Consider the following 22282-nt stretch of genomic DNA (forward strand, 5'->3'; position numbering starts at 1 on the left):
TGAATGATAAGATTTTTATCGGTTCAGGAAAAGGTCTCATACTAATCAAGTCTAATCGTTATTTTCATCTGAAACTGGAAAGAATTCAGTGGCTGAAAAAAAGCCAAGGAAAAAGAGGGGAAAAAAGAAACTTGAAGAGAATAATATGGATTGCAGGGAACTATGAGTTGAAGGACAGGCTATGCTGTAATATAAAGAAAAGAGGGTATGAAGGGGGGCAGGGGGAGGAATCAACCAAAGCTATAAGATGATGTATAACTCAGAAGTGTTCCCTATCTGTTTGACTGAAGTATCTTTCAAGTGTTTGAAACAAGCTGATGTAAAAAGGGAAACTTAGGGAGCTAGCTGATGAGGGAAAGTGGAATTTGCAGTCCATCTAAATCATCCCCAAAAGAGCATGGACTGAGAGAAGAAAAAATCTGGTTTTGAGGTTTTACAAAAACATTGGAAAGCTTTGTCTTGAAGGATGCCTTAGTGACTGATCTTTTTTAAATGAGCTTGTTTACTTTAAAAATGTATGCAACAAAAATGTATTTAAAGAGTCACGGAAAGTGACTAAAGTAGGATCAGCTAGCACAGGTTCCCTAGGACAGTCGGGTTTTAAATATCTGTGAGGATGGAGACTCCATAACTTTACTTGGCAGCTTGTGCCAGCGTTCAGCCATCCTCACAGTAAAAAAGTGTTTTATGGTATTTGGAAGGAATTTTGTTTGTTTGTTTAAATTAGTGCTCATTGCCTCTTGTCCTGCCAATGGATGCTACTGGGAAGAGCCTGGCTCTCTGTTCTTTGTTCCCTCCATCAGGTATTTATAGACATTGATGAGATCCCTGGGACCCAAAGACACCATCTCCATTCCCACAATGTAGGGTTGGCTGTACCTGTTGGATGTTGCTCTAGATCTCTTCATTATGGGTTAGTTGGGGAGTGCATGGATACAAGACTTCTTGGTGTTGCTATAAACACAGATAGTAATAAAATGCATGAATTTTGAGTTACCTGTATAGTAGGCAGTAATCTCTCTGTAATCTTGTCATCTCATCCCAGCAAGTAAAGCAGCCTCTAAATATCCCATACATACATGTTTGCAGTTACGTCTTCTACTGGCACAACTGTTTTAACATCTTTTTTATTTTGAAATTGGTCTCATTTCAGCCAGTTAGCCAGAGGGCTGCCAAAGCCCCCGTGTGAGCTGTGCTTTGCTATGATAAATGAGTACAACTTGTCTCAAAAATCTATTTGTTTTTTTGCTTGGATTCTTTTTCAGAATGTGATAGGTGACCTACTTTTGTGGGAATGAAAAATGATCTTCCTGTTCTTTTGTGATGTTACGGGTTTTGTGAACTGTTGCGTGGCCTTTTGGAGTAGGTGGCATTATCAGGATGGGTATTAATTATTTGCAGGCTGCTGGTGCATCACTTTTGCATGATCTGTATTTGTCTCTTGAATGTTCCTCATCTCCTGCTAATTATAGGTGGTCTTGAGCTTTCTTAGTTAAATAGACTAGTGTAACACACAGAACGGTTTTGAGTTGTGTTCAAGTGAGCCGTGAGACAGTTGACTCATGTCAACCACTTGTATGTTCATGGACCCAGGATTTTTTTCACTGTTCTGGGGTGGGCACATGCTATTGTTGCTACCCACTTTTACTTATGTAAAAACAAAACAAACAAACAAAACCTCTCTCCATCTTTTTTCCTGTCTTTCTCTTCTCTTCCCCCCACCAGCTGTCCCCCTAAAATTAGTAATGTGAGAGAGCTAGTCTGAGGGAGGATTAAGAGGCAGGAAATCCTGACTCTTCCCATGGCTCGTTCTGTGTGTCCTTGGGCAATCTGTTATATTACAGATAAAAGCTGTGCATAGCACTTGGCTGAAAAATTAGAAGCACAGTGCATGATCTGAGGAGATGATTTTCAAATTTTAATCAAAGCATTTCACATGTGGAAAGGAAAGAGAGGCTGTAAAAGATGACTACCTGAGGAGTGGTTTGTTTGTGAGGAGTGTAAATTATCTGTGAAGGGAAGTGGCTATTAGTGACTGTAATTTCATTCGTGTTGAGGCCTTTGGTTCCATCACAATGCAAATATCTGTTGCGGTACATGATGGACGCATAGCCCTATGTTTAAGGGCTGCTGCGTTTCTTTTTGAAATGAAGTAGATAAGTAAGAGTAATAAAGGAAGAGAGGGTGAGCAGTGGTACAGATGAACTTGTGCTTAACTTCAGAAATCCAACTCTAAGGGTTTTCTTGGGGAATGGAGTTGGTGCCTTTGATTAAATATATGTAAATACTTGATTTTTTGGTTTGTTTGTTTGCTTCTTTTATTTTTTGCATTGCACCTCCCGAAGGGTGTGATCTCAACACCGTTTAGAAGAAATAGCAGAGAGATTTGGAGAGCGCAAAGGCTCGGGTTTTCTAGTCAGCATCTCTTGGAGATCAGGGAAGATGAACAGGATCATTTACCTATATTTTCCATAATGAATCAGATATGAAAATAACTTTGACAAGTAGCAGAATGTGATATACTAGAGAAAGCTGTCTTCTGAATTGCTTATTGGACTTAGTTGGATACGGCTGAATGACGATAAAAGTTGTCTACAGTACATGCTGCTTCAGGATGTATTTCCAGATATTTTAGTACCATGTCCATTCAGTGTTCATTCACATGACATTGCCTACAGCTTTATTTTGAGTATTTTAATGACGTGCGTTAGCTCCAGTTGCTTTGTTACCTATGGAAGTAGTTTTATATTCAGCAGCAAACTATTTGATCTGGTTTAAGGTAGCCCTTCCGTCTCTCTTGGCCTCCTGTTCTTGTCATCTTGTCTCTTCCCTCTGCTCCTTCTGTGTTATCCAGTGACTGCACAGCTGTCCAAACAGCTGGGTCAACGCAGGCGGGGAGAGGAAGTTTACAAGAGCATTTGCTCATTGCATAAATTGCAATTGTATGGCAATTATTATTAAAAATTAGTGAAGACCTCAGGGTCTTTGTATAATCTTTGGCACTTCTTTTGGTGAGGAAAAAGGCTATGCTTGGAATGAAAGGTTTGTTTTTGAATTATTAAATGCCTGGGTTTTTTTTTGGGGTGTGTGTGTATTTTTGATAGTGGTGGTATATTGAGAAGGAAGGACACCAGTGTTCTGAGACTCAAAATCTTCTGACTTAATGCTAGGGTATGTCAAAGATCATTGTACTGGCAGGTCACTCCTGCTCCTACACTGGAAGTTATTGTCCCTATGCAAGACAGCGAGGTTCATCTTAAGTCTGCTTGGAGAACATTAGCTTGCATTTCCCACTGTTAGTGCTGTGTTAACAGGATGACATGGGAATCTGATTAAAAGACCATCTTTGTCCTTGCTTTTGTGATCAATTTTGACTGCGGAGGCTTGAAGTAGTTGGTGTGGTTTGTGGCAAGGACTGCACGGAACTCGTGTGTGTTATCAAGTGTAGTCCTCTGCTATTGCAGGTAACTTGTCATGTATCATCAGTTAGTCAAGCCCTGTCATAAAATCTCTTAGGTTCCTTGCACAGCTTTTCATTTTGAAAGACCAATTCATTTTCATCCAGTGGTTTCAGAAATAATCATTAGCTGATCATTCATCAAAATTCTCCGATTCTGTCTCAATGGAGAGTAAGTATTCAGAGTTATCTGTTGCCTGTCAGGGGCGGGGATCCATAAGCCTTTTATGAACCTAGATTTGAGCTCTATAAGCACTTCACCACATGACTAATCGCCTCCCTTGGACAACTGAGTTAAGGGGAGCTGTTCAGAGTTGTTCAAAAGTATATGCAGAATCAATGATAATGGGCCAAGTTCAGCTTCTGAATGATGCCGTTATTGTTGATAAGGTTGTCAGAATCCAAATGAGGTGTGATTTTGTGTTGGGTCAAAATTGTATTCTTCGGTATTCTTTTTGAAGAGAATCCTTTGTCATCTGTCATTTAAAAACCTTCCTTAACGTCTTGCTAATTTAATAGACTAGTTCTCTCATAGGTGCCTACTGACAAGAAATACTTAGAAGGGATGCACCTTAAACATACTGAAGTCATAGGTAATTGTATTAAACCTTATTAAAATGCAAACATCATTTAATACCAGAAACAAAAACACGTAGCATCCACAAATTAGGTTACTACATTTTTCAGTCAGTAGTTCCATAGGCCACAGGAAAGCTTTTTAATGTTGAAAGACATAAGGGACTAATACAGTCTATACAACCAATTTAAATTCTTATGATATTCTCATTCTAAGCTCTGACTTGGAGAGTCAACAGTGCTGTGAGTTCCTATAGCTGAGAACCCTTGCTGCAGACAGGCAGGCTTGCCTATATCTCCTTAGTTAAAATTTATTTATTTTCTACATAATATCCTAGACTTACAAGAAACAGGCGTGGGGAATAGCAGTGAACAAAGTAATACTAAACTCCATACATTTTGCAACACCTTCCCCCATAAATCTTTTGCTTTTCAAAATCATTGCTTTATCTGCTTTTATGGTTGTATGAAATTATTAGTACCTCTTAATGCCAGCAAGCGTAACTTGCAGGATTTGGGTTTGACCATAGTCTGCTTTAAAGCGAAACAAAACAGAGAAACACTTAAAAGCTTTTATCTTTAATTATCTTGCTTATTGTTGAGGGAAGGATACTCTGAAGATGGTGAATATTGTCTTTCATTATGAAACTTCAAGGGAGGTCAGTAAATTTTTTTTTTCTTGCAAAAACATCTGTTTTCATGAGTTTGATTGTCAAAATAGTTAGTTTTGACTTTTCTTCTGACTGCAGCTGGCAAAAGAATTTGCTTGATCCCTGGAAAGAGAAATCATTTTGACCTAGTAATGGTTGTAGGGATATCTGGGGCCAGAGATCCTCACTGTAAAAATGCCTGATATAATTTAGGAGCTCAGATCTCACTGATAGCGGTCTTAAACTCCTAAATCATTTTGAGGCTTTGAAAATGTTTTATTACCCAACCAGCATTAAACAGTGAAATTGTTGTTTATTGATTGTCTAGTCTTTTAACAGGCATCATGAGATCCTGGAGGAAAAGGGTGACCAGAGAGACCAAAAGCCAGCATAGGAAAGAATCTGGTACAGATGTCTTCCTAGATATCCCATAGTTATTTTGACTTCGTGGTTGTGTTTGGGTCCCTCTATATTTCACAGGATACCAACAAATGCCACATTTAAATTATTCTTCCCTTCATTTTCTCAGTTAGTGTTTTTATTGCCGCCATATCATCTTCCAAACACCTGTTCCCATTTTAACTCAATCCTAATCTCTTGCCAAAATCTGAACTCAGGGGTAAGAATGCAGTAGTCTCAATAAGGTGTTAAAAATAAAATAGTAGTTGATACTTATATACACCTTTATATGCACAAACTAATTAATCCTCATACCTCATGCAGGGAAGTATTTATTCTCATTCCAGCTTTAACTGCCAGGAAGCAAAGAGAGAATTTAAGCAGCTAATTTTTGAAACTTACTTTTTTTTTTTTTTCTGGAAGGTTTTCAAAAAATAACTCAATGAAGACACCTGTTCAAACAATCCAGTTTCAAAGTTTTACTCAAGAGCGTCACATTCTCCTTTAGTCTCCTCTACCTCGTTCTTGTGGGTTGTGGTAGATTTACTGTTTGGACTACATTCATTCCATGTAAATATGAGCACATAACCAAGCATCTCTCATTAAAAGCATCTGTAATGCATCCATTCTGTATCATGCGTCTTCCCTGCACCTTCCCGGTGTTTCAAATGGTATTTCAAGTAGTGTCTGGGTTTGGTGTGTTAAGAAATGGATGCACACACAGGAGATGGCAATGCCGTGCGCTGTGGCAGTGCTGTATGTGTGACACGGTTTCACCATTGCATCACAGCGTGCTCTGCTCATGTAGCCTTTGGTAAGAGAGACTCTTAAAAACTCTGTTTATGTCTGTGTGCTGGTTTTGTTGGCATCACTAAGTCTAAAACATTGCAGGAGATGAAGATAGTAGACCGTTACTTAGCTTTCAGGCCTTGGCACATTTTCTTTTGGGATATAAATGAAACGGTTTAGAGACTAAAGCAGAAATATACTGGAACTTCTCTCACCAGGCTATCAGCAGGTGGAATATTAAGCAGAAGCGGTTGGCTTTGTTTCTTTGTTGCCTCCTTACTTTTAAAGCACTTTGCCACAGTAGTTTTCAATAGACCTTTTCCTGACAGTTTGAAGATGGAACAGGTAACCTCCGGTGCTATTCCATAGTTTATCATATGAGTTTTACCTGTCTGTTGGGATTTCTGTTGTGTGTTGGTGTAAGGCATGGGAAGGTTGTGTTAGGAAGTAGCTGGGTGAGGATAAAGAGGGAAGGGAAGATTTTCATTAAATTAAAATTCAAAAATACGTGGACATACAGCACTAATGGCTCTGGTGTCTTACTTATGCAAGCTGACTGTATTGCTGTTACACTGAGACCTGTAGGAATGAGGAAACCAAAATCATTAAGTTGAAACCTGTATGATAGTCTTGATTATGCACCACACCATTTACATATGTTTTATTTAGTGTAAATACTTGTCTACATTTTGATATTTAGCAAGATGTCCAGCTCTCTCCTCCTTTGTTGCTGTGCTTCCAGTTAAGCTCCTTATTCTCTTTAGCTTTTCACCATGTTACTTCTAGAATCTAAATAATCTTAGCCAGCTATTTTTGTTCTGTTCAGGGAAAAAGGCAAGAACAGAGACAGGAAACACAAGCAAGAAACAGGCATCTCCAGCCAGGCCCTGAAGGGGATTCTGGCTTGTGAATGTCACCTGCTGCTGGTACTGAGATGCAAATAATTGTGGGTTTTCTTGTAATCTCCCTTTTCCTAGGGAAACAGTATGATCAAGACTGCGTGGGCACTTGTCTCCTACTCTAGTATTTGAGCAATAGCACAGGTTGGAGGTAAATCCTGATAAAAAGAGTATTGTGTGGGTTTAGGGTAGCAGAATTGATTTGTGCGAGGAGAAAAATGTTGGGGGTAGTGGTTAGAAATAGGAAGATTGTGAGGAGAGAATATCTGAGCTAATGTGGTTCGATATTAGAGATTAATATAGGAAATGTTAGTTGATGGTGAAGGAAGAATTTGAGCTGGAAAAAGACTTTTTTTTCTCTGATTTGGAAGATGCAGAATGCCTAAGTCACTGTCCTGTTTTAGTGTGTTCCACAGTACTTCATGGCTAAAGGGTTCAGGACAAGGAGAGGAAGAAAGGAGACAAATGCCAGCTGAGAGTCTAGCCACAGTTATTATTATGTAGTAAAGAACTAAAACCAATGCTTCTCTTTCACATTTGTGAGCACTTTCCTCCCTTAAAGGCATAATAGGATTGAAATACAAGAAACAGGATATTTGGTTGAGATAAGATGCTTTATAAATTATGTGCAGAAGATATCACAAATGGCATCTAGTTTAGAGCAAGAGCCATGCGAATGGCCAGAACATCACACACCTGTGTAAACCAGCATCTCCTTGAAAGAATAAGTGCACAGCGTGCTGATCTCTGATCTCACACCTGACATGCTTCATACCGTCAGCTCACTTTTGGGAGAGGGAATCTGATCATACTGTGTATGATGTAAGGTTTCTGCAGCTGTTGTGTAGACCATTAGGGTGTTCATCGTGTTTTTTAGAGGAGTAAGTCACAATGCCATGTTTTTAATTATTGTGACTAAGGACACTTAGACCTTTTTACAGCTGGCATATCACTAGTATAGGGTTATATTTTATAAGTTGTACTTCAAATGAAGCCTTCCAAGGAAAAAGAATAGATTTAAAACATATTAACATGATGTTAGTAATATGGTTAATATCCCCTGGGAAGTGGTGGAGTCACCATCCCTGGAAGTATTTAAGCGATTCGTGGAGATGGCACTTAGGGACATGGCTAGTGGTAGACTTGATAGTGTTAGGCTGATGGTTGGACTTGATGATCTTAAGGGTCTTTTCCAAACTAAATGATTCTATTATTATAATGTTAACATATTAACCAAGAAAACAATGGAATATCTACCATGAATAATACTATCTTCTTATTGATAATGTAGAGATTGTGTTGCCACTTAGGTGGCCCTGCTTAGTCCGCTTGGAATTAGGTACAACACAGTTGGTTCTAGGTCATGAAAATAAATCCACATATCTCTGTCTGGTCCTTTCTTTCAAAAGATGACATACTATTCCCTAGTGCCTTGTTCAGGGCTTTTTCATTTTTTTCCTCATTGCTTAAATACTGTAAGAGCTGCAGTTGCTGGATACTGCAGTAGAAACAGCGTGCCTCTCCCTTCCTTTTCTGGGGAAAATAAAGCCATGCTTTGGTATGGGTGATACTGGTCAGTTGAAACAGATTCTCAAGAGTGCAAAGAAATCTTTGTGTTTGGCAGAGAAGTGCAAAAGCATGGCAGAGCCTTAGATTGAAATGACTTTCAGGAAATTGACCTGAAGCAATTTGTGCCGTGGCAGCAGGCTGTGTGTTTGGAAGTGTGAAAGGACTGGCTGTGCATTAGAGCGCAGGTCTTGGGAAGGGTGGCAGACACGACCTCCTCTTAGGCCACCTTCTTCAACGCTATTTTGCGAAGGTAGAAAGTTTTTAGGAGCTGCAGCATATGCTCCGGTTTGGTTTGCCAAGGATTAATCTCTTCACGTGTCTCTAGCTTTAGGATGTAACTAGCACGCTGTAAATTGACACAGCAGCTTGCAGTGCCTTGTTTGTTTTAGGTTATCCTGTGTCTCCCAACTGCCCATACATGCGCGTACTTAAATAAATGTCTTCTCTACAGCAGTTATAACCACTTGATGCAGAAAAATATGCTGCTTGGATTGCCTACTTAGCTAAGGCTTGATGTTCTGCATGGTAATTGCTATAGTAAAAACTAAACATCATCTGGTGTTGACTAAGAGAATCTTAAATTCCGTGGGTTTTGTATCACAGTTAGATTTGGATCAGTAATTGCAGTGCAATATTAGTACTAAGTTCCATCCCCTACTGTGGTTTGCATGCAATAGAGAGACTGTATTTAAAGCTAACAAAGGTAAATAATACTGCTGTTTCTGCAGCTGTATTAATGCTGGGTACCACAAATAGTAATGTCCACAGCAGAAATGAAAGCAGTGTAGGCTAATAAAGAAGGCTTGGCAGTAGACAAAGCCATGAATTTTCAGGGCTTCTCATATCTAGATGTAAATAAAAGATTAAATAACATTCTCCACTTATAAATGCATATATATGTATATATTTCCACACAAATACCTACTTGATCTAAAAAAAAAAGATTGGTTGTCTTCATATAAAATAAAACATCCAGAGATTTATTTTCTACTGTTTTTGCAGCTGCTTATAGATTTCCCTCTAAAGCTTGGGCAAGCTTCAGCATGCAACTGTTCTGTTAGCAGAAAGATAGCCTGCAGTGCACATGCACAGCCTAGGACTTCACAGGAATCTCTTACTTTTTCTCATTTATCTCTGTCACATTTCAAATCTAGCTTCATTCCTAAAAGAAATTAATACTTTTAGGAGGGATTAGGAGAAAGAATGTGTGCTGATTTATAGAGGGTTTATTTTGTAAAACCTGAAGGGGCATTACCAGATTGAGAAATCATATTTAAAAAATAAATCCGTAATTTGGTTACAATTAATTCTATGAGCAATTGAATGAAATGAATCTACTTCCCTTTCTAGTTGGTTGTTTTGGTTATATTTTATCTTTTCCCAGCATGGACAGAAGAAGAAAGCGATTTCTCAGGGTGACATTCTCCTAATAAGTTTCTTTCTTCAATGAAGACTCAAAAACGCATAGATCTGCAGTGCCTTTCACACTGTACAGGAGAGGAGTTGCCCTTCCCCAGCCTTCTCCTTGAAGCACTGGGGAATTTGGCTGTTTAGATGATAGGTCTACTGATGGCTGTTTTCCCCAGCTTTCATAGAATCACAGACTTTCATTGCCACCTGTGTTTCTTTGTACTTCTGTGGTAATGTACCGCAGACCAAAAATATGTTTCTTGTAAGACTTACAGCTGCTTGAAACTGCTTCTTTTTACAATGAGAAATTCTTTGCATATATATAAAAGGATGACCTTGAACTCCTGGGAAGTTGAACAGATAAGAGTCCTTCATGAAATGTCCTCTTCTCCATACCCAAATCTGAACCCCATGGGGGTCAGCAGGTCAGATTGCAAAAATTGCCTTTCCATGTTCCTTTACACCACAACCCAAAGGTTTTAACTTGTCAGGATAACACAGTCCTTCCACCTCTGCTTCCATTGACTTTATTATTGCCATCACCACATGGTTCTGTGAAGCACAGTGCTGCATGTGAAGGGTGTATTGGGTTTACGTGTCAGGGTATTGGTAGTGGGGGGCTACAGAGGTGGCCTTTGTGAGCAGAGCCCAGCAACTGCCCCATGTCAGATCAGAGCTGGCTTCAAAAGGGACCCGATGCTGGCCTGTGCCAAGCCAGGGAGCAATGCTGGGTGGGCCTCTGGGAGAGCAGTTTTAACAAAGGGAAAAAAAAACTGCTGCACAACAGCAGCTGGGAGAGACAGAGGAGTGAGAAACAGCCTTGCAGACACCAAAGCCAATGAAGGAGGAATGGGAAGAGGTGCTACAGGCACCAGAGCAGCAGTTCCTCTGCAGCCTGTGGAGAGGCCCCTGGTGGAGCAGGCTGTCCCCCTGCAGCCCACGGGTCCCACACGGAGCAGATCTCCACGCTGCAGCCCGTGGAGGAGCCCCCGGTGGAGCAGGTGGATGTGGCCTGGAGGAGGCTGCGGCCCATGGAGAGCCCCCGCAGGAGCAGGCCCCGGGCCGGAGCTGCAGCCCGTGGAGAGGAGCCCACGCAGGAGCAGGGGGTCTGGGGGGAGCTGCCGCCCGTGGGGGACCCGTGCTGGAGCAGTTTGCTCCTGGGGGATGGACCCCGTGGTACGGAGCCGTGTGGGAGCAGTTCTTGGAGAGCTGCTGCCCGTGGGCAGCCCCCGCAGGCTCAGTTCGGGCAGGACGGCATCCCGTGGGAGGGACCCCGCGTGGAGCAGGGGCAGGGAGGGACCCTGAAGGAGCGGCGGAGACGACGTGCTATAGACTGACCACAGCCCCAAGTCCCCGTTCCCCTGTGCCAGTTGGGGAGGATGTAGAAAAGGGTGGGTGGAGGGAAGGTGGTTTTGGTTTCTTTCCTTTGTTTCTCACTTCTCTAGCTTGTTAGTAATAGGCAATAAATTTTACTAATCTCCCTATGGTGAGTCTGTTTTGCCCGTGACGATAACTGCTGAGTGATCTCCCTGTCCTTATCTCAACCCTTGAGCCCTTCTCATTGTATTTTCTCCCTCTCTTTCCCTTTGAGGAGGTGGAGTGAGAGAGTGGTTGTGGTGGAGCTCAGCTGCGCACCTGAGGGTAATCTGCCCACAGAGGGTAATCTGGAATTCAAGCATAACAGTGAGGCATGAAAGCTTTTTATACTGACCCTTGATTTTGTATCTTCTTATGTGTTGAAATATTTGAAACTCAGTTTGTCCAACTGTATCTGTTCAGTCAATCTATAATACTGTTTTAGTGACCTTTGCAGAAAGTCGCATCCCTCTGTTGATATTTTTGTTTGAAATTGTTTGTTTTTGTAGTAAAGTATTTAAGACTTACCAGCTTAGGAGTGTGAAGTTCAGCTGCTATGAGGACAGACTGGTGGTTCTTCAGTTTACTGAGTCAAGGAAGGGTAACTATATAAAACACTACGAGAAAGGACCTGAAACAATTATTTACGAAAGGTTCTGGTAAGTGGCTGCCATTGATGGGATGTGGAGGGGATATTAGATTGGCCAAGTCTAATATGACCTGTGTGGCATAAGGGAAACAGCCACACACAGTGATGTGATGTTCAGCTCTCGTCTCCAGAGCTTGCAATGTAATAAAAAGCGAATAAAACATCATTGCAGTGGAGGGCAATTTTGCAGATGGAGTACAGCCAGAGAGCTTCCAGGCTACCAGGAGGCTGCCTTGAGGCAAGTAAACCCTACAGTGGGGTTTAGGTAGGGGCATCTCTGTCTCCTGTGTTGTCGTTCTCCTTCTTCTATGTATTCCTCACAAATTTGAGTCTAAAAATGCCTTTGTCCTTCCCAGGAGCAGCCTCAGAGATGTAGGGATAATATGCAACAGCTTGGTAGCATTCAGTCTGGAAAAGACAGCTGCTTTTTTATGGGTCTGTGGATTCAGTGGGGGCGAGTGCAAATATAGCAGTTAATATTCTTTCAAGTCTCTGCTTATCTGGTGCCATCTGCTTTGTGTCCAGTCATTCACACTGGTGCCAAAACATTTCTGGAACAGGTATTTGTGCATCAGCAGACTCGGTCCCTAACATTTAGGTGAGCACCAATACGTAAACTGTGCGATATGGACAGGCAGGCGAATTCTTAAGTTTCAGTGTGATTATTAAAATCAGACATTGCCAATAGCTGTTAGTCCACAAGGTAATGGTAACAGCTACTGGATGTAGCAGCTTCTGGTGGTGGTGCAGAAATCAGAAAAACACTGTTGTGCCTCACAGAAGGCAGTATTCTTCTGACTCCTGTCTCTTGTTAGCAGGTATGGGAACACCAAACTTCGAGCTGAGTTTATCAGACACCAGGTGTTTATAGAGCTGTGACCTGGACATGGTGCAGATGCTTGAATCCTCCCACCCCTTGATCTTTGTTTTACAGCAGTGAGAAATGTATCTGGCAGAATTATGGCCTTGTCTACATGTTTATGCATGCTATTGTTGTAGTAGTACCAGCATGCTGTTAAGTGCATGGTTTTTATAGTACATGTAGGCTCAATTGTACTCATAAATGTGTTTATTTCACTCGCTCTGATTCCTGTTTCAAGGTAGTAGTGTATTCTACATACAGGACATCTTGATTGCACTGCAACCACCCAAACGGTTGTATTAGCTGTAATTATTAAGGGTTAAGCTGTAACACTTAGAGCTAGCTTTTGTGGCAGTACAAATCTGTCTGAATTAGTCTTTGGTCTGAGGCTTTGAACAAGTGTTATCTTCAAAATCCAGTGGCACATGTGGAAGAAAATGCTATTCTTAGCTTTTCACTGTTGTTCCCACCGGAGCTTAGCCTCTTCCCTGCAGTCTGCCAGCAGAATTGTTTGTGCAGGCCCTCTCTTTCTTGTTTCTAGGATAAATCAATCAGGTTAGCATGGACCAGAGTTTAGCTTAATAGTCTGATTTCACCAGACACTAAGTAGAAAGCTCGAAATGGCCTTTTGCAGGGAGAGAGGAACAGTAACCCGTGGCAGAGGGATAGCACTGAACTTGTGAAGTTAATTTCTTCCACCAGCACAGCTGGATCTAGGAGCAGGGATCTGCCTGCAGCTGCCCACTGCTTCTCAGGAAGGATTTTTCAGTTCCTTTGCGTGTGTATGGCATGGCATTACCTGATTACCTGTCAGTTCAGAGCGGTAATGAATACAACATTTGATGTTAATTGTAGGCTGTAGCTTCACTGGCATGTAATCAAAGTTTCCCCTGCAGTCATTCAATCATGCTTGATTTCATACTAGCACATGTGCAGGACTAAAGCATGGGAATTTGTTTATGTACCAATCATCTACTTGCTATAGATAACATTTAAGATTGCCATGTAAATTGCCTTCCTCTAAAACATAATGTAGTGTTATGAACTACGTATGGTAGCATTTTAAAATTGGTCTAATGTTCAAAGAAAATGACGAACATAAAGTGTCTTTTACACATTTAACCCTCAGACTCGAGCCTGGTGGTAGGGTTTAATTCTTCAGTGTGCAATGGAAAAGCAAAACCAGAGCAATCATATTTCAGAAAGCATTCGTAGGTGTAGCAGGTTCATTATCTGCTGCTGAAACTGAAGCACATGAAGCTACATTCAACTCAATATTTTCCTTTATAATTATGTAGGAGCAGACAGAAGTACAATTCCCTCTCTGATACTGAAGAGAAATTCCGTTGTATATCTTCTACCTACTTTTGTTTAACTATTGGGAGAAACATAGGTATTAGAAATAATACTTTCTCCAGCTTTTAGAGACATACACAGGGATCTTTATTTATGCATAGTTTTCTTGGTCTCCTTTAAAGGGAATACAAACATAAGAACAGTTTTGAACTTGTGTGAAAGCATACGAATACATCTTGTGAGATATGGGTTGTTGTTTTCCTGTTTTGATGAAATAAGGATCTGGCTTCTATTTCTTGCAGCTGACTGAAAGATTGAACTGCTTTTCCTTTTCTTAGCTGAGAAAATAATTTTCTCCTATTGCTGCATTTCCTCCATCTATTGTCAGCTCCACAAAATAGATTGTATGCAGTGGATTTGCAGATTGCATTTCTTTAAAATTTATTGTTTAGCTGCCTTTAGTAATGCTTCTGCTTCTCTTACACCAGTCATCCGCTTTGCCTGTTTGCCCAGTGTTACCATTTCGGGTAGAGCAGATTTCTTTCCAGCAGCTTCTGCCATCTGGAACCATCTTCTTTTATCTCCCAAGTTCATCGGGTCTTTGCAGCTTTTCAAATATTTTCGGAAATTACAACTTTTTACTTCCACCTGTTACTTCTCAATGTTTGACTCCATGACTGGATGCCTAATTCAGCATCGAGTGCATTCACCCAAATGTTTCCTGTGAGATTTTTATCATGCAAAGTCAGGCAGTACAGCTTGATTAAAGAAAAAAACACAAAAAAACACTCCGTAAGTTAAAGTGTTATTAGAAAGATGCAGAAAGACTGAAATCTCTAACCCCAGAACTACCTTCTCCCTACTGAGGAAAGAATATTGCCTCCCCTGTTTGGTAGCTTATAGCCTGTTGCAGTGTTTGACCAGAGTACACTTTGTCAAGTTGCTTTTCCCAAATTCATTATCATGACATCTAGAGTATGCTTAAGTTTGACATTTTGCATTTTCACATTTTCCTGGGAAAGCTAAGAGAGCACAGCTAAAATTGAACATCACAGCTTGGATTTCTTAACTTGCCCTGGTTCCGAAAGCTTTGAACAAAGTTGTTGTGTTTTCTTGTTTACAGTAAAAGTGAGTTTGAGAGAGATATCACTTGTATGTCTGTTGTGCTGTACTGCTCCCTCTTTATAGATGGTTCTTTAAAATGTTGAAAATGTGGAGTTTATGTTCATTCATTATCCAGAGTTCTTAGCAGTTTCTGGCACTGTAGGAGCTAACAAGGTAGAGCGCTGAGATGCACTTGGTACCTTGAGATAGAATAAGGTTATTGTCTTAAGATGTAATAGAGAGAAAATGAAGAAATAATGTTGCTGGCCATATAAGTACAGGTACTGGAATACAAAAATCAAGTCTTAATAATGGCTTAATATAACCTATCTTGAGCACTTTAACAAGGGAACAATGTGCTGAGTTATGAGCAATATAAAAATCTTTGAATAAACTGATTAGTGAACTGACTTTTATTCTGTATTTAGTGATACACCTCAGTTTGTAGATCAGATAGTTGTTTGGCACATTGTTTTTCTTCCAGAGTGCAGTAGTAGCAATGAAATACTGGATTTGTGGACTTCACTAAGAGAGTTGTTAATACACCTTGAAGAGGCTAGTAGTTGTCCATCTTGCAGAGAAACTGTCCTACTAGCTGGAGAATTGGGGGAGAACCACTCGCTCCCACTTGCCCAACCCACAGATTTGTAATTGTGAAGCTAGAGAACAGCGCCAGAACACGTTATCTAGAACATAAAGTTTCCTGTTGGTTAGCAATCCAAGTGCATCTGGAAGAACGGTTGTGATAAAGAAATATTTTACATGCTTCATGTTGAGCTTTGGTTGAGGTGGAACCTTGTAAGTCACTTAGTTTAAGTTGGTTTTGTTCTTGAGCATCTTTGTGTTGCTGTTGTTTTCTTAAACTGCTTCTGATTTCCATGTGCTACTTATTTTTTGTTGGCTCTGTCAATTTTAGGGATGATCTAATGTGTTTTTTTTTCACTTACATTGATAGTAAATATAAATGCAAACACTGACAAATTATTCCTTTTGATATTTTTCATTTTATTGGGCAGTAGGGGAGCCTTAGAGGTTTAGGAAACATTTTGTTGCAAATCAGTCCTCTCAAAGGAGTGAAAAAGCCCATTTCGTGCATTAAAAAAATATATCAAGTAGTCAAATTCAATAAATACATCCATTCTAGTGATGCACCAAAAACGTGTACAAAACGAGCCTGCAGTCTTGGGCTAGAAAAAGCTGCTTCAAATTTTGTTCTGGTGTATTGTAATGGTTATTGATTTTCTTGATTATTTTATTTTAGATTTTTTTTTTTCTTCCTTGCAATGCAAGGACAAATTTATGGCCCTGTTAAAGTCAATGTGAGTTTTTCCTTTGACTTAATTGGGGCCAAGATTTCATTCCTTGCCCTGTGTTACTTATGACTCTTCTGCATAGGTAAGATTTTACACTTGCTGTTAATTATTGTCTGTCTCTATTCATCGGAGTGACTAAATCTCAAGAAAGATGACAGGCATATTGATTTTCCTTGCATTTTATGTCTTTGAGCGTGGGAGTCTTTGGCTTAGTTGATAAATTTCCCTACACGATGAGCAGCTTCTAGCCTTTACAACACACCTTGGCTGAGCTGATGGAAGTGTTTCTGATGGAGTGAGTTACTGTTGGAAAATGCTGATTAAACTGAGTGAGACGGCTCAGTGGGAATATGTCAATGCGAGGAGATTTTTTGGGGGGAAATAGGCTGATTTACACCTTGATCCAGCTTCACCTAGGCATTTCTGAAAATTTAAGTTCTAATGAAAATTTGTGTTTCTGAATTTTAGTTCCAGCTTGGAAGAACTGAATGATTCAGAAACACGGGCACTTTTGTGGCTCTTGATTGTCTTATCTGTGTAAACCTCTCTGTGAAGTAACATTGCAGCTTTATTACTGCTGTTATTGCTGGGGTTGAGAAAGAGATGTTCAGGAAGTGACTTGATTTTTTCCATTCTAACCAAGAATTACTATTCTCACGTCCCATTCACACCTTGTAGTCATGATATTTTAGATGCGAATCCTGTGTGTGAATAATTTTCTGAGAAACCTCTTAGATATATTAAAACTTGCTTAATTTTTTGCATCCATGATAGCAGACATGAAGCCTTCTCTTCAACAACCTTTGTCCATAGGATCCAAAATAAGTTTTCTTTTTGTTTTACCTTCTGCTCTAAATGCTCAATGATATTACATGCTTTAATTCAAGTCTGGAATTACTTTGCATTTACTATGGGGTAAGCACGTTCATGTCAGCAGTTGCTGTGCAGTAGCTGTTAGAGCAGCCTTGGTTTTCCTACAGCATTGCTGTGCACTTCTACCTTTCAGGATGTCAGATACTTGGGGAGGCTTGCCTCTGTTTGCCCAGCCTAGGGCCATGGCCCTTATTTTCTACATGCCTAAAATAAACGTTGGAAGTTTTTTTTGTGTGTGCGTGTGTTTTTTTTTTTTAAAGTAAAAAAAAAAAGCTCTGGAAGCTCAGGGTTGGAGTATTCTGTTTGATGCATGCTGGCTTTTCAGGTCAGTGGTGCTGCTGCTTGCACTGAGGAGCAGAGTGGCGCAGCGGAAGCGTGCTGGGCCCATAACCCAGAGGTCGATGGATCGAAACCATCCTCTGCTAGCGGCATTTTCTTCCCCTCTGCTCAGCCCTGCTGAGGCCACACCGGGGGCCTTGTGTCCAGTGCTGGGCTCCCCAGTACCAGAGGGACACGGAGCTACTGGAGCGAGTTCAGAGCAGGGCTACGAAGATGATGAGGGGATTGGAGCACCTGTCGTACGGGGACAGGCTGAGAGAGCTGGGCCTGTTTAGCCTGGAAAAGAGAAGCTGAGGGGAGACCTCACCAATGTGTATAAATATCTGAGGGGAGGGTGTCGAGAGGAGGGAGCCCGTCCCTTTTCAGCTGTGCCCAGCGACAGGACAAGAGGCAGCGGGCACAAACTGAAGCACAGCAGGTTCCGGCTGAATATGAGGGGGCACTTCTGTACTGTGAGGGTGACAGCGCTGGGACAGGCTGCCCAGAGAGGTTGTGGAGTCTCCTTCTCTGGAGATACCCAAACCCCGCCTGGATGCCGTCCTGTGTGCAGCGTGCTTTAGGTGATCCTGCTTGGCAGGGGGGTTGGACTGGATGATCTTCAGAGGTCCCTTCCCACCTTGGCCATTTTGTGATTCTGTGAATTCCTCCTGGTTGCTCATGCTTCATACGTTCTTTAGATACAGTATCGGGTAGACTGATAATTGTGGGTCAGCTCTGAAAATCCCAAGTGGTAACAGAGTAATTTGAATATTCACTTAAGTGACTGCAGTTGAAAAGCTCTTGGAAAGAAAAAAGAGGAATTGTATGTCTCAACTTCTTTCTTCTGTATTTTTTGTGGAGTAGAAGAAACAGGTTATATTTTCAGGAGGCTGTTGTGTAACATGGTAGTCTTTTTTTTTTTTTTTTTTTTTTGTCCTTCCGGGGTGGCATCTGCCCATCTTCTTTTCAGTCCTTGTGTTCAGCAATGTGTAATGCTTGTTCCCAATTCAATATCTGAAGCAATCTTGGCAGAAAAGAATCTTGACATGTGATTGCGTTTCTTGTCAGTTAACTTCACTTTCTGAGTCGGTATCCTGACACTTCTGAAGAAGGCTAAACATAAATAAAACCATGCAGGAGAAACTTCTGCATGCTTGTGACCAAGGACAAATAAATTAGGAAACCAGAAATCCTTAGGCATTTTGGATTTGGTAGGTCACCTTCCGTCTAAATAACTGGATGTGAGCCCACTTGGTACACTAAAAAGAGGAGGTCCCTCATTTGCTGTCTTCTGAATCAAGTAAGAGTGTTTGTCTTCTCAGTGCTTCCTGGGATAGAATTTTTTTCTATATAAAGATAAAAACTTTGGGTTGATTCCTGGTCACTTTAAGGCATTTTTTCATTGACTTTGGAATTGGGATTTTACTTAAAGTGACTGGCAGACAACATTGTTCAAACAAGATAATATTTGTGGCAAAGTTGGCAAATGTATCAGAGATTTAATCTAAGCTACTTTCAGAATGCTATCAAATGGCCTTTTAAGTTAGACAAGATAAAAGTCTTGTGCTTTGCTATTCTGGGACAGAAAGAAGTTTTTGATATGTAAGTGGAAAAATATGCGTATTTGGGTTTCCTTTAGAGGAGTACAGACCAGAAAGCCTTTGTCATTCGTATTTAAACTATGAAAACTTCTATGGTTGATTTAGTTCAGCAACAAGTGCAGTGCAGTGCATGAGCAAAAAAGAGTGATTTGGGGAACTCTTGGGAGATGATAGGCAAAAAAGTGGTGGGAAAGTAACACTGCTTTCTAATCACAGAATCACAGAATATCCTGAGTTGGAAGGGACCCACAAGGACCATCGAGTTCAACTCCTGGGTCCCCAAAGCACCACCCAAAAAATCAGACCATGTGTCTGAGAGCATTGTCCAAGTGCTTCTTGAACTCCAGCAGGCTCGGTGCTGTGCCCACTGCACTGAGGAGCCTGTCCCAGTGCCCGACCGCCCTCTGGGTGAAGAGCCTTTTCCTGTTATCCAACCTGAACCACCCATCGCAGCTTCAAGCCATTTCCTTGGGTCCTGTATATAGGAGCTTCACTTAAATTATATGAAGCTTCACATAAATTAATAAATAGATAAATAAAAGAGAGGGATTGTCTGAAAAACCTCTAAGGGCCTCTAACCACATCCTTCTCTGCTCGTTCTCCTCTTTCTTTGTTTTCAGGATCTCCCTCTTCAGTACTGGCATACAGTCATCAGCAGATCACCCTCTAGATGATGACAACTTGAGACAGAACCCTTTGTATATTGAATTTTTTAGTTTTTCAAATTCTGCAAATTGCATTAATTTAGGAATAAATACATAGCTTCCAAGAAGCCATGTACCTCAGACTGGATGCCATCCAATGCATGAGTATAACAATCTTCTTTCCATGCAAACAACCCTTACACCTACAAACAGTCCACACAGTAGTGTTTCCAACACGTTATTACAAGGTGGACCAGAACACACATGAAGAACTGCTGAAAGAGGTCCCTGTCCTCTCTCCTATCTGTCAGATGTATCCAACCCCCAGCTACACTGATGGCTGATCACTTGCACAGTTGCACCCTGAACAGAGGCAAGAGAATGGAGAAGTATGAATGACTTTAAAAGTTCAGTATTGGTGTTTCCAAGGCAAATTTAAATAACTATTCTTGATCATTATTCCATTATTTTTATCATAAAACATCACTGAGCCTTTAAAAGAAGGAGTCAAGAGACCAAAATAAAAATATACATCAGGAGTCAAGGTTTTCTACTAAAGAGTACGGAATGCTAAGTCTTACATGATCTGAAAGATATGCAACAACAGTATGAATATAACATCTTCTGTCTTATTGCATTAGTGTGTTTATGTGAAAAGATGATTATAATATGTAATTTCAATTAATACAGTGAAACATCTTTGTTTTACCTGCACTGCTGAGATTAAACACAGTTTTGTTTTTGCTTCCTTTTACAGGTGGCCTTTTTGAAAATGTGAAGAACTCGGATAACTATGTTGAAAACTGTTCTCAAATCCACATCCAGCAGAAATGTGCAGATAACGTCCAATGATGTGACTTCTAGAAAAAAAAAATCCACCAGAAATATAAACCTAAATGGGGAGTGGGGTATTACTCTTCATATCTGGATGCATTTCAAAACCAAAGACAGAGAGAGTTAACTTTTACATCCAGTACGTTCTTAGATGGCATTCTAAGAGTGACTTACGTGTTACATCCAGCTGGGATCACTGTTACGATCTATTCATAGCCATAAGGGAATTGTCTAAGTATTTAATACTAACTTTACTGGACAGTGTAGTGACCCATATGTCCTAAGGAAACTGGTATCAAAGAGAGATCCTAAAATATTTAATGTTTTGGATGCCAAAGTAAGCTCTTTCTTTGTTCTGGTAGGGTTAGAGGTCCATAAATACAAAAAATAAAATCAGATCTTTTTTGTCAAACTTGTATGTGTATCACATATATTGTTTCCACATTAATGTTTACCTTTCTTCTTGAGAGAGAAGTTTTCATATTGCTACACCTCATAAGAATTTTGTGAAATTGATAATATTTTGGAGCATCAAGGTTTTATGTTTCTTTGGAATAATTATCCCTTCAACTTCAAACAAGATTGTATACCTGAGGGCTGGCTTTGCAGAAACTGCTGGAAATGAAAGATACTTGTAGCAAGTCAGTACAGCTTCCCTAAATTGTCTTTCTCTGCTGTGAATACTTACCTGCCTTTGACAGGAGTGACAGTGCGTTTGCACGGAACACAGAATCTGTTACCATTTGGGGTTTCAGAATGGATTGTTCACTTGTTAGTTGACAGCAATAATTTTCCCCATCCCTTGTCCAGTGGTACTAGTGCATGGGCTTAGGAGAGAAAAAGATGCCTCCTGGCATTTTTGCCTGAATTTCTGCTTTTTGGGCTGGACTGTTTTTAAGCTAGGCGGAGGTGCTCCTTTAGTATCAACCAGTTTTCTTGTTTGGCAAATCAGAGTCAAGTACTGGAATAGTGCATCTGACCTAGTGCAACAAATCCTGTGTTTTCAACATGTATAGAAAAAGGTATCCAAAAAGAAAAAAAGAGAACCTGTTTACATGGGCTGGCTTTTTCAAAGCTCATCTTTAAACCCTCAAAATAAAAAGATGCTACCTGTTGGAAAACAGTCGTATTTCAGGAGAACCAGTTCTGGAGGGAGTATTTTTAAAGGAGTTCTTTGAAAATTCCAGAATTTTGAAGAAAAGGAACACACCCTTTATCCACTTCATGATGAAATAATCATAATGTAGGAAGTGACCCTTCAAAGTATTGGACACCTTCTCTGAGCTTTACATATCCAAGGACAAATAGCTGAGGCCTCTCAGCACCTAGTCTGGATATCATCTCGTTTTTCAGTTATTATTTTAGTTTTCAATATTCAAGTAAGAACAAAAATATTTTGTATTCAGGAGCTCAATTATCCAGCTCCAAGATATTTTGTCTATGCACCAATGTTTAGTCATTTTATAAATAAAATATATTTTCTAAATCAGTTTACTGTTTGTTCTGCTTAATTTCTGTGACAGCTTCAGCTTCCCAGAATATGGAAGAGAAATTTGCAGACAGAAGACATTCATATCACACACAAATATTCCAACTTAGAAAACATTTCCAACCTATTTAAATGACCCCTGTTATGGTTTTGCACAATCTTAGGTCAGAGACCATTTATGCTTTTGTGGTTAT

At 40.4% G+C, this 22282-nt stretch overlaps 1 protein-coding gene and 1 non-coding gene across 3 annotated transcripts in view; both read left to right on the forward strand.

The window, feature by feature from the left end:
* Nucleotides 1-22080, forward strand: part of UBE3D (ubiquitin protein ligase E3D) — an 81990-nt gene extending 59910 nt beyond the window's left edge. The window contains exon 11 of one of the 2 annotated variants that reach the window (XR_010830488.1): nt 20523-22080. Coding sequence is in view for 1 of the 2 variants with exons in the window: in XM_066994619.1 (XP_066850720.1) it covers nt 20523-20543 (21 nt within the window). In the remaining variant the exon portion in view is untranslated. The remainder of the gene's footprint in view (nt 1-20522) is intronic. The other variant, XM_066994619.1, reaches the window with a different exon arrangement.
* On the forward strand, nt 17556-17627 carry TRNAM-CAU (transfer RNA methionine (anticodon CAU)). Its single transcript has one exon. It is a non-coding gene; the product is annotated as a tRNA-Met (tRNA).
* Nucleotides 22081-22282: the final 202 nt, after the last annotated feature.

The sequence above is a fragment of the Anser cygnoides genome, chromosome 3 (assembly GCF_040182565.1).
Source record: "Anser cygnoides isolate HZ-2024a breed goose chromosome 3, Taihu_goose_T2T_genome, whole genome shotgun sequence".
Lineage (NCBI taxonomy): Eukaryota > Metazoa > Chordata > Aves > Anseriformes > Anatidae > Anser > Anser cygnoides.